This window comes from Mustela lutreola, chromosome 17, assembly GCF_030435805.1.
Source record: "Mustela lutreola isolate mMusLut2 chromosome 17, mMusLut2.pri, whole genome shotgun sequence".
Classification (NCBI taxonomy): Eukaryota; Metazoa; Chordata; class Mammalia; order Carnivora; family Mustelidae; genus Mustela; species Mustela lutreola.
In genome coordinates, this window is record NC_081306.1 from 5,520,705 (window position 1) to 5,533,627 (window position 12,923).

The window sequence follows — 12,923 nt, forward strand, 5'->3', positions numbered from 1 at the left end:
TGGAGTAGAAAGTGTGATCAAACTTTTCACTGAGTTCGAGAGGCTGACTACGCAGCAACATGTAGATTAAACATGCGGATGGCTGGCATGATTCCTTAGCTCCTAGCTAGATGCTTTGGAAACAGAAGTAATATTAAAAACAAAATAAAAACAAAAACCAGAAACCCACAAAATCTCACCTTTTTCCTACATTTTCTTAAGAAAGAGGACACTTAAATAACGGAGAACACACTGATGTCTTTTGCATTGTCACATAACCTAGCTACATTCTATCCCTAACATTCAGGGGTCTCCTCAGCATTAGTTACTTAGAACACTCCATTTTTTTTCCCATTTGCTATCTCCAGGAAAATAATGTTCTCAGATCATGGAGAAAAAAAAAAAAAAAGGAAAGAAAGCCTCACTTTCTTTCTCTTAGGTCAAACAGATCCAAGAGACTGAAGCATGTACTCTGTCTGAGGTATCCTGAGTCAAGTGCATGTGTGTGAAGGTCACCTTACCCATTGGGATCGGTGTTCACCTGGTCACAGAAATTCTGGATAGCGGACCAATCCTGTTCTGACACGCTTGGGTCTGTGGCTTTATCTGTCAAGGAAATATAAATAAAGAATGAAAAAAAAAATACACCCGCCCCTCCACAAATAAAGTGGTAGCCAAGAACGGTTCTAGCACACCTCCAGGGGATCAGACCCAGCAAGCAGACAGCTGAAACGGATAGGACCATGGCTATGCTATTAGCCACCATCAGGCACAGTGTCTGGCACAAGATATGGCCTCAGTGAAGACTGGCTGGCTGAACAAGCAAGCTTTAGTCCTGCAACAAACTCCCCTTCCGTGCAGCGGTTGGCCTACAGGCGCCTCCCTCATGCCCCGTCGGGACTTCCCACTTTGGCCCTGCAATGAAGATGAGTGAGGGCCAGCATCCAGGAGGCTAACCCCTTTTTTTCTGAGAGAGAGAGTCAGAGGGAAAAGGAGAAGCAGACTCCCATTGAGGAGGGAGCCCAATATGCGGCTTCATGCCATGACCCTGGGATCACGACCTGAGCCAACAGCAGCCGCTTAACCAACTGAGCCAGGCAGGCGCCCCGCGGGAGGCTCCTTCTAACTTTCTCAGCTATGTGATGGTAAGGTCAGAATACACCACAAGGCTCTAGGTGGCTCCACTTGGTCATCTCATCCCCTCCTCAAAGACAATACCCCTATGTCTAACCCTCAGCTTACTGAGATCCTCTCTGACCGTCTCATGTCAGAAGCTTCGCCATGCGTCAGCGACTTGTGCACTCTAAAAAAAGGACCTCCTTGTGTTCATTTCTCAAAATGCTGTTCCCTTCTGGAAACCTAGACATTCCCAGGGACCCCCGGATCCAATCACACTATGATCCCCCAATGAAATGTGAGGACACTACGCACTGAGAGGCTGGCGGCACAGCCAGAGATCCCTGCAGAAGGGGAATGATAAGAAGGCCTAAGGTAAGACAGAGCTCTGCTGAGGGGAGGGGTCATCGCTCACCTTCCTGGTGCTGGATGACAGGCTCTGCTCTTGCACAAAGGAGCTGCTGGAAGGCCTCTGTCCTATGCTTTCCTAACCACCCCCACTCCTTGCTGCCCTCCTCCTGGGGGGCTACCCATCCCTCCAGTGAAAGACCTCCCTGAGGGCTCCTGAGAGAGAAGCTCTTCCAAGCTTTGCAACTGGCTGATTCTAGGGTCCTGTTTCTGCTATTATTCCTTAGGCCTGAACATTCACTCCTCTCGTCTCCTCGTAAAATCCCATCCATTTTAAGGCCCATCTGAATTTCCACCTTCTGGCCAGACCTCCTCCAGGCTGCTCCAGACCCTGTGATTCTCCTCCTGTGCCGGATTACAGAAGAGTCCAAGGTCAAGCAGAGTTTAACCTTTCCTGACTGCAGCCACACTTCTGTCATGTGGAAGTCATGTGTCTCCCTAGCTCAACTGTGAGAATTCAAAAAGCCAACTCCGTGCGGCGCCTGGGTGGCTCAGTGGGTTAAAGCCTCTGCCTTCAGCCCAGGTCATGATCTCAGGGTCCTGGGATCGAGCCCCCCTCGGGCTCTCTGCTCGGCGGGGAGCCTGCTTCCCCCTCTCTCTCTGCCTGCCTCTCTGCCTGCTTGTGATCTCTCTCTCTGTCAAATGAATAAATAAAATCTTTAAAATAAAGATGCCAACTCCATTCTAAGTGAAAAAAGACAGCAGGGGGGAACAAAGGCACCCGGCTGCCATGGTCTGCATTCCCTCGCCTGTTCCTCCTCAAAGCGCTTTCCTACGCTGGACCGCAAACCCCAGCCATCCTGTGAGCCCCAATTCAAATACCACTTCTTCAAAAAGACTTCCTCAATCTGTCTCTCACCCCTGCAAAACAGAAGCCTCTCTTCCTTCTCAGAAGGCCCACATTTTACCTGCCCCCCCCCTTTTTAAAAGATTTTATTTATTTATTTGACAGAGAGATCACAAGCAGGCAGAGAGGCAGGCAGAGAGAGAGGGGGAAGCAGGCTCCCCGCCGAGCAGAAAGCCCCTACCTGCCCCCTTTCGATGGAGACCTCTGGCTCCAGTCCTGACTAGCTTCATGTCCTTGGGCTCTCAGAGCCTCAGTTCCCTCTACTATAAAGGAAAAGAGCACCTTCCTCACGGGACACTCCTGAGTTTGTACGATAGTGTCTAAAGTGCCTGGTGTGGTAGCAAATATTAAAGTAATCAGTAAGGGGCGCCTGGGTGGCTCAGTGGATTAAGCCGCTGCCTTCGGCTCAGGTCATGATCTCAGGGTCCTGGGATCGAGTCCCACATCGGGCTCTCTGCTCAGCAGGGAGCCTGCTTCCCTCTCCCTCTCTCTCTCTGGCTGCCTGTCTACTTGTGATTTCTCTCTGTCAAATAAATAAATCTTTAAAAAAAAAAAAAAATGAAGTAATCAGTAAGAGGGGTGCCTGGGTGGTTCACTGGGTTAAAGCCACTGCCTTCGGCTCAGGTCATGATCTCGGGGTCCCCTGGGATCCAGCCCCGCATCTGGCTCTCTGCTCGGCGGGGAGCCTGCTTCCTCCTCTCTCTCTGAAGTAATCAATAAAGGACAGCTAATCTTATTGTTCATTATAAGGCAAAGTCTCTGCCTTTTACTTTAAAAACACACGTATGTGTGACTTATTGCACCTAAAGGGAATAAAACTCTGGAAGGCAAAAGCCCTGTGTTCCTTGCAGTGCTTAGTACAATGCCTTCCTCAAAGGCACAAAATAATTACTCATGAAATAAATTATTTAAAGCAGTGATTCTCAGAGAGCCTAATTAAGAATGCCTGACTCATCTTAAATAATTCTGCTTGATTTTAGCTTCCTGAAGTTTTAGTTCACTGCCAGGTCAAGATTGATGCCTCTGGGCATTTAGAAACTCAATACAGGACTGGACCTAGAGCGGAGAGCAGCAGGATCCAGCCATCCTCCTCACCCCCCCTCGGCCCCGCCACTAAGTGAAGAGAGTAAGACAGCCACCAGTTTTTCCGAAGAAAGGAAGAAGGACACTTCTATGAGGTTAAGTTAGGTTCCAAACCCTTAACCAAGGCAAAACAGGAAGATCTATAAAATGTAAGTTTATTTGTAACATGAAGATTCCTTCAAAGTTTATCTCAGCCCCCAAAGAGCAAGAGTAGTAGTAGCTGCCTTTTTTCTTTTTTTTTTCTGTTTTGTGAAGAAGTTACTGTTGTTATCAGCCACCAGGCTGAGTGTTTCCCAAGCCTCTCCTGGGTCCAGCTCAGAAGGGAGAGTGCTACTATCCTCTCACCGTTGGAGAGGCAGAGAAGCCTGCCCAACCACAGCTGTTGCTGGAAAACAGCAACCAGGGCCCAAACCTTTCTCGCGGTTTCTTGGCCAAAGCAAGGCCTCTTTGGGAACTAGCTTCAACCTCCTCCCCACGGTTACCTGCTCCCTAAAGCAGGAAGACCTGTCTCATCCACTCACATTCACATCCTCCAGAATGTCATGCACACAAATCTCTGCTGAATGAATGATTCGCCTTTCCCTCTGCAGAGCCTGGCCAGTTGGCTGGACCGATTTCTGACTCCAGGAGAGGGCCAGCCTCGTTCGGAAATAACAGGGTTTCTCATAACATGATGCCAGCGTGTCCGGCTGGTTCAGAGTCTTCATGCGACTCCAGAGAAAACGACCCTCCAAGGCCCAGCCACTGGGTCTCATCAGACCATAGCCCCAGTCCAGGGTGCAGGACACCCATGTGCCCCAAGAAGTGGCAGGTGGCCAGCAGGGCACGACCAGAAAGACTTCTCAGGACTGCTCCAGGCATTAAAGTGGCTGCTTCAGCCGGCACTTGGACAGGACAGAGAACACTAGTGCCATGTATCTGCTTAATAAAAGCTGTGTTCCGGGTGCCTGGGTGGCTCAGTGGGTTAAAGCCTCTGCCTTCAGCTCAGGTTGTGATCCCGGGGTCCTGGGATCGAGCCTCTCGTCGGGCGCTCTGCTCAGCAAGGAGCCAGCTTCCCCCCTCCCCAAGCCTGTCTCTCTGCCTCCTTGTGATCTGTCTGTCAAATAAATAAAATCTTTAAAATAAAATAAAAGCTGTATTCCTATGCATTTTAAGCCCGCCACAGGGTGAGACTTATTAAGAAAACAGCTGAGACCTCTAGCGGTGAGTGAATGGGTCATCTAAGAGTGACTAAATCCGAAGCCAAATCATCTCACACCAGCTGCCAATGAACCACGAGAGTCTGACTGTGGCGCCAGGAGCAGCCTACACTGGACAGGGGAACCCTGAGGCTGTGGGGAAGCGGTCACCTCAAGGAGCACTTAGAATTCAATCCTTTGGGAAGTACCCACCGACCCCTACCGTCCAGCAGTCCTTCCGTTAAGCCCACGATGGGAGCGCGAGACCCACCATAGGAATGCCCTGTGCTAGACTCTGAGATAAAGAATGAGCTAGCCCTCCAGAAGCAGGGAGAGTAGAGACAGACTGCAATCTGACCGTGCCCGATCCCCAAGAGAACCACAGAACTGAGGCTGGAAGGAAGACAGGACATATCACCTGGGAGCAGGTCGAGGGGAGGAAGGAGACAGGACTTTGCCAAGCACCCCACCAAAGGCACGTAAGATGGCCCTGGGCCCCTGGCAGCACCTCTGTGGTGGCTACAGTCCCAGAGACCCATGGGGACCCAGCGCTGCTTTCAACATCCCACTAACAGGGAACCGGTTACATCAATCATAGTACACCTCATACCGTGGGGCATCTGCTCTCAGAAACAAGAATGAGGCAGCTCTCTGGGAAGGCATGGGGAACCATCACCAAAAAATCAATGGAGATGGGCGGTTGCAGAATGCACAAAAGCGATTTCCTTTTTAAAAGATTTTATTTATTTATTTGACAGAGAGAGAGAGGGAACACAAGGGAAACAGGAGAGGGAGACGCAGGCTTCCCACCAAGAAGGGAGCCTGACATGGGGCTCGATCCCAGGACCCCGGGATCATGACCTGAGCCGAAGGCCGAGGTTTTAACCCACTGAGCCACCCAGGCAGCCCCCCACCCCAATTTTTATTAAATTCTGGTTAGTTAACATATAGCATAATATTGGTTTCAGGAGAATTCAGTGATTCATCACTTCAGCTTCCTGATGTTCCTTTGAGGAACTACTCCCCAGTTCTAGACCCAAAGTTTTTTTTCCTCCTGCTAAGCTGGTATGACTTTTGCCACTCGCAACTGAAAAAAACCACTAATGGTAATAATATCTAACAGTCCATGCTGGGCACCATTCTCAGTGTTGCACATATATTAACTCTACGGTCAGATTACTACTATCCACATCTTCAAGACACAGCCGCCCTGCTTTGCTAAGGCAAGGTCTCCTGGTGACCTGAGCTTGGCAGTCCTCGGACCCCCCCTACAAGGACTTCCTCCCCGACCCCGCCCAGACTCGCAGCACATTCCTTCAGCGACACTCCTGTCCTTTGTACACCATCAACCCTCCGCCTCCTCCGCCTTCCATCGAATCAGCTCCACTGCGCCCCACATCCCAGCAAATCCAGTTTAAACCATAGTTCGCCTCCTCGGATCCTACTGGGGTGGAGAATCACAAAACCATGAAGACTACAGGAAACACTTCTGATGTCCAATCAACACTCCAAAGTCCAAACTCCAAGGATCTCAAGTCTGAGGGGGAAGGTGACCCTGCCACTTTCCTCGAGGGGACATTTGGCGATATCTGGCAAAGCTTTTGGTTTAATGCGGGCATTCCAGTGTGTGGAGGCCAGGGATTCTACTAATGACCTTACAAAGCACAAGACAGACCCCCCACTACACAGAATTATCAGACCCAATATGTCAACAGTGTCCAGGCTGAACCCCTGCTCTCAAGCACCCAGGTGGGTGCCCTTTTGTTTCCCTCACCTGCTGTTCCCGAACTCCCCCCACCTCCTTCCTCAAGCCCCCTATTCCGTTTCAGGCCCCGACACTTAGCAGGGAAGGGTGGCAGTCACCCGGAACCTTATTTGCATGTGTAATCATCTTTATCTCCTTCCCCATTCAGAAAAACAAAAGGTGCCCTTTCTCTCTGGAAGCCCGCTCACCCCTTTCTGCTCGGGCTCTGACCTCCCTCAGCATCTTCAAGACCCTCGCCCACAGCTCCAGCACTGGACTTGGAATTTAAGGCCAGTTCCCAAAGGCACAGCAGCGAAAAGAGAGGCTTACAGGTGCCCCTCTCCTTAAGAGATCTCCTTTACACCTAAACTCCCTCTAGCTACCTCCCTCCCTCCTTCCTTTTGCGAACAGCACTTAAAAAAAGAAAAAAAAGAAAGGAAGACAAAAGGGCTGGTGACCAGGGGCTACACCCTCCCGACATCAAACAAACTTTGTATTTCAAATTAGTTGTTGCCAACTCTTCAAAACTCAAGAGATTTTACATAAAAATACGGTTCCAGCTCTACCTGAAAAACCGGAAGATCTAGCAGCTTTGGGACCACAACGGCCTAAAACAGTGGGGGCTGAAGAACCTACCCCCTGGGCAGTCAGGTTCCCTGCTCTCGCCGGCAGCGGGTCAGCTGACCCTGTCCTCTCTGCCCATCCACCGGACTCTGTTTGGCAAACCCGGTCTAGGCCCCTGATTTACCACCTCTCAACGGCCCTCCCCACCACTTACCGCCAAGATGCCTCATCAGTAACCTTTTAGTTGCCAAATTCAAGGTCTCCCTTTCTGCTGCCTCACACTACTCCATCTTCCTGCCCACCAACTGTAGCCCTCCTTTGAGGTGGGTCGCTCCCCACCCTCCTAGCTTTCTCCTGCCCGTGTCCATTCCGCCTTCTACGTCACGCTGCTTTTCCCACGTGCTTCCTAAGGGCTGAGGTTCTCCATGCTCTGTGTGCAAACCTCTGCTCATCCTACCACCGCCTGCCTGGACAAGCTCTCTGCCAGTGAACCAGACTCCCACACCAGCCACCAGCTTCTCCCCTTTCTGCAGCTGACCACCTGCCCTGAGGGTCTCTTTTTGGCTGTGCCACGTGTACCTCAAACTCCACAACTCAACCATCTCTTCCAACGTAAACTAAGTCCTCCTCACAGGTGAGACATTTCTAACGAACCAGTTACCGGAGCCCGAAACCTGGGATCCATCCTGGCTTTCCTCTAGTCTCCATTCGAAGGCATCAAAGGCTGCTGATGGTGCCTGCTAAGTATTTCTAAGGTCAGTCCCAATGCCTTTGTCCTACTTCAGCCCCTAAGCACTACCCAAAACAGCTTTTAACTTACTCTCCCTCCTTGGCCTAGCCTCCTTAATCAGTTTGGCTCCCCATGGCTGCAGGTGAGGTTTTTAATAAGTGCACCCGATCAGATGCTCCCGCTGAAAATTCCACCTCCACCCCACCACAGGATAAAACAGAAATTCCTTCCTGCAGCATACAAGCCCCAATTAGCCCTGGAGCCTCTTTTCCAGGCTCTTTGTTCTCTAGGCCTTACCCTCCAGCAGTTCCCACTACTGGTTCCCAGAACTGCTCCACGCCCTCCCGGCCAGCTTTTTGCACCTGGTTTCCGGGGCCTGAGTGCCTGAGAAGTTGTCACCTCCACTCTCCACTCAAATGCTATGTCTGCTGTGACAATCCCCAGGTAAACCGATCAACTCCTATCGCATGTAAAGCAAACACAGCCGCACCCCCAATTTCCCATAATTACAGCAAGGTGCCCTTCCTGCAGGCTTGGACCCACTAAACAAAATCTTTCTGTTCAAGGACCCTGTGTTAGACATCTCAGGATTCCCAGCACCTAGCAAAGCCCTATACAAGGCGCATAGTCTGTACGTTCCCTGAATTTCCATTTCTCATCGGTTACCCCTACCGGCCAGGACTGTCATGAAGCTCACCATACACATGCCAGGCCAGAGTAAACATACACAAAAAAGGTATAAAGGTCTTGTTTTGACATTAACAACAGGGGCCTGATAGAGATCTGTGCCAGCTGCAGAGAGACCGCAAGAGGCTGCCTGGCTTGCACGAGTCTCCTTCGGTGGAAACGTCCTCTTCTCCAAAACGGGGCTAATAATAGAAACTGCCTCTTGGGGTCGTAGTGAGGATTAACAATGGCTGAAATGCTTCTCGCACAGGGCTTGACACAAAAGAAAAGCTCCACAAACGCTAGCCATTACGTGAATCCTGTTGGTGCGCTGCGACGACAGTGGAGGTGGGCAGTGGCAGGGGGCCGAGCACCCAGTCCCGGGTTCCGCCGCCCGGCGGGCTCCTGAGGCTCCTCCGGGGACCCCGCGGCGATCCCCGCACCCACGCCCGGCCCCGGCCCCGGCCCACGGCCACCTGCCCGCCGCCGCCGCCGCGTCAGAAGAAAGACCCCGGGAGGCGGGAAGCCAGGCCTCACGTGTGGTGCTGGGCCCCCGCCGAGGGGTGGCCCCGCTACTCACTGAGCCACAGCTCCAGCGCCGCCGCCGGCCCCGGGGGCCCCTCGGCCGACTCCGCCCCCGCCGCGGCCCCGGCCCCCGCGGCCACTGTCGCCGCCGCCGCCATGGCCCGTGTCCCGCTGCTCAAGCTGCGACCGTCCCTGCCGTCTAGCAGCCGCCGTCCGGCGCGGTCCGGGGCTGCTGACGCGGCAGGCGAGGGTTGGCACGTGACGGGGCGGGGCCTACTGCGGCCCCGCCCAGGAGCCAAAGCCCCGCCTCCTTGCGGGCCCCTGGGCCAGGGGTGCCGCCTCGCAGAGATGCCTCCTCTCAGCAGAGGCTGAGTTTGCACAGTCTACTTCTAGACCAGCAACGGAGTCAAAACCTATCAACCAGCGTCGCGAGGCCTGCGTGCTCTGGTCCTTCTGGAGTAGGCTTGTTGGATGAGATGCAGGATACCCAGTTCAACTTGATTTTCAGATAAACTAGAAATAGTTTTTGAGGGGGCTAGGTTTTTTTTTTTTTTTTAATATTTTATTTATTTATTTTACAGACAGATCACAAGTAGGCAGAGAGGCAGGCAGAGAGAGAGGAGGAAGCAGGCTCCCCGCTAAGCAGAGAGTCCCATGTGGGGCTCGATCCCAGGAACCAGAGACCATGGCCTAAGCTGAAGGCAGAGGCTTTAACCCACTGAGCCACCCAGGTGCCCCTGGGGGCCTAGTATTTTTACTCAGTGGGAAGTATCCAGGAGGGTCTTCCCCCACACCACCTTCTCTGAAATGACACACCTGCTTTCCATCATAATACCTTCTTTTCTCCATTACACGTTACACCTTATTTTGTTAAAGCATAATTTTTCCTCAAAAAAGTTAGGATTCTCATACATATTGAAATGAACACGTGTTAACTATCTTAACTCTTTTGTTTTAGAAATTTTATTTATTTATTTAACAGAGAGAGAGAGAGAGAGAGAGAGATCACAAGTAGGCAGAAAGGCAGGCAGAGAGGGGGGGGGGAAGCAGGCTCCCCGCTGAGCAGAGAGCATGACCTGGGGCTCGATCCCAGGACCCTGAGACTATGACCCAAGCGGAAGGCAGAGGCTTTAACCCACTGAGCCACTCAGGCGCCCCTTAACTCTTTAATTAAATGAGGGGAACTGGGGCACCTGGGTGGCTCAGTGGGTTAAACCACTGCCTTTGGCTGAGGTCATGGTCTCAGAGTCTTGGGATCAAGCCCCACATCAGGCTCTCGGCTCAGCAGGGATCCTGCTTCCCGCCCCCCTCTGCCTGCCTCTCTGCCTACTTGTGATCTCTCTCTGTGTTAAATAAATAAATAAAATCTTTAAAAAAATAAAAATGAGGGGAACTGAGATGTGATGTTATAATTCATTTAAATGAGAGAAAGTGTTGGGGGCACCTGGGTGGCTCAGTCAATAGAGTGTAAGACTCTTGATCTCAGGGTTGAAAGTTCAAGCCCCACATTGGGTAAAGAGATTATTTAAATTTTTAAAAAGAAAAGGCTAATGTGTACAGAATAAAGGAATGTTGGAACACATGGATAAACAAATACAAAACTAACTTTTCCATCAGCAGTGGGGGCTGTCCATCTAACTTGCAGAATAATTTGCATTACTATATCAGTCATCTATGAGTAACCTCTTATAGGAGGTCGGTGAGACAATGAAAGGCCATGCTATCTAGACAATGATAATTTTCCTTCGAAGAACTAATGGTCTATACTCCATTGCCTGTTTCACTCCACTACGAAAAGCAAAAACTGGTCTGTACACATCCATATCCCCAGGACCTGGAATAGTGCCTAGCACAAGAGTGCCACTCAAGAGTTGTTGAATGGCCAAATGAACCCTAGTAGTAGTAAGAGGTAGTAGCTATATGGCTTTAGGTCCTGTCTCTCAACAAGGACTTCACTTCCATCTTGATCTCAGTCTGTACTTTCTAATGGGTTAAGTTCTCTCCAACTTATCTCTTAACTGTGACAAATGGCCCCACACAGGGAAAGCATCCTGCGATGGGAACCAACACTACCCCCGCCAGAAGCAGGGACTGCCTTGGGCCAGCAAGACCCTGTGATCGACCCTAATCATCGTCGTTGATGACCGGAACTTCCCTGCCCACCATTGCCCCACATTTTGCTTAGACAAACCTGGAAGTCTTTTCAGTACTTTGGAGATATTCTTTGAGAGGTTACTCTGCTCCCTTCTCTGTGCTGGCCTCACTGTAATATGTCCTTTTTTTGCTTCTTTGCCACTGTCTCTCTGCCTTTGGATTTTACTGGTAGTGATGAAGCACACCTGAGCTGTTTGGGACCCTCGGAGCCAGGGGCTCTTGTACCTTTGTGGCCCAGTGACATCCCCACCCGAGTCAATGTACAATCTTATCACCATGGTGTTATCGGAGTTTCAAAATAAGTCAGCTACACACATCTCCGTCTGACTGCTGCCCGTAGCATCTCTCTACATGGAAACTGTCATGAAAGCTGTTTGCTGGCTTCTACACTAAACCTTTTACAGTTATTACCTGTCTTAACAGAATACCCCAGACTCGGCGGCTTAAACAAGCATTTTCTCACAGGTCTGGAGGCTGGGAAGTGCCAGAGAAGGTGCTGCAGACGGGGTCCCTGGTAAGACTCCACTTCCTGGTTTGCAGAGGGCTGCCATCTTGCCACGTGCTTCCAAGGGGGAGAGAGCAGAGGGGGGGATACAGAGAGCACTGGGGTCTCTGCCTCTTATAAAAATACTAATCTCGGGTGCCTGGGTGGCTCAGTAGGTTAAGCCTCTGCCTTCCGCTCAGGTCGTGATCTCAGGGTCCTGGGATCGAGCTCCACATCGGGCTCTCTGCTCAGCAGGGAGCCTGCTTCCTCATTTCTCTCTAACTGCCTCTCTGCCTACTTGTGATCGCTGTCAAATAAATAATAAAAAAAAATTTAAAAAAAGATTAAAAAAATTAAAAAAAATACTAATCTCATCGTGAGGGCTCCACCCTTGTGATCACATCTAAACTAATCAACTCCCAAAGTCCCACCTCCAAATACCAGAACATAGGGGCTTAGAGCTTCAACATAACGAATTTTCAGGGGACAGCTTCCACCTATCACATTATTCATATAGGGGAAACTTTGTTTTTCAAAGAAACTGCACCATCTGTAGCAAACCCTTCCATGTTCTCTGTATTTGGTTCTTTGGGAATTCATGTTCTCTGTATTTGGTTCTTTGGGAATTATGGTAATCTCTGTAAACTGTAGATAACTGAAAGCAATTAAAAATTATTCTCGTCTAGGGGCGCCTGGATGGTTCAGTGCCTTCGGCTCACGTCATGATCCCAGGGTCCTCTGCTTGGACGGGCTCTCTGCTTGGTGGGGAGCCTGCTTCTCTGTCTCTCTCTCCCTACTTTTGATCTCTGTCAAATAAATAAATCTTTAAAAAAAATTATTCTTGTCTATAGGCATGCAAATGACTTGTCCTGGAAAGATACAACCTGCTTCATGTGGAAAAACCAGTTTGTCTCCATTTCAATATTCCTGAACCATAAATATGTGTGTCCTATGGATTCTCCTTTGAACTGGTTGTAACATCACCTCAGTATCTTCACTAATGAGTCAAATAAAATCTTTAACCCTTGTTCATCTCTTGAAAATCCTAAACACCTAGTGACACTAGAGCAGGGTTTCCTCATTGCAACAAACGTCTGGCGATGACTGGAGACTGCGCCCTATGGAGGGGCAGGAGCTGTCCATCAGCATCCGTCACTGCCATTACTTCTTACACCTGGCTTACGTTACTGATTTTAAGCAACGGCACTCGTTCAACATTCTGACTTGTGGATCAGTAATTTTCCAATGGGCCTTTGTTAGAATCACCTGGAGGGCTTGTTAAAACACAGCATGCAGGGCCCAGCCCACACGGTTTCTAATTCAGTAGGTCTGGGGCGAAGCCCAAGAATCTGTCTCATTAGTCTCCAGGCGATGCTGATGCCGTTGGCCTAGGGACTGCAACAGAGAGATAAAAGGCTAAGTGGGTAGTAAGGAAGTGGACTGGG

At 50.4% G+C, this 12,923-nt stretch overlaps 1 protein-coding gene across 2 annotated transcripts in view; it reads right to left on the bottom strand.

Annotated features, from left to right (window-relative positions):
- Positions 1–9,075, bottom strand: part of GGA2 (golgi associated, gamma adaptin ear containing, ARF binding protein 2) — a 32,946-nt gene extending 23,871 nt beyond the window's left edge. Inside the window, exons 1-2 of one of the 2 annotated variants that reach the window (XM_059155436.1) lie at positions 8,896–9,075; positions 501–585 (exon numbers count right to left, since the gene is read on the bottom strand). In XM_059155436.1, coding sequence (XP_059011419.1) covers positions 501–585; positions 8,896–8,998 — 188 coding nt within the window. In that variant the 5' untranslated portion in view covers positions 8,999–9,075. Of the gene's footprint in view, positions 1–500; positions 586–1,510; positions 1,849–8,895 lie in introns of those variants that run through there. The other variant, XM_059155435.1, reaches the window with a different exon arrangement.
- Positions 9,076–12,923: the final 3,848 nt, after the last annotated feature.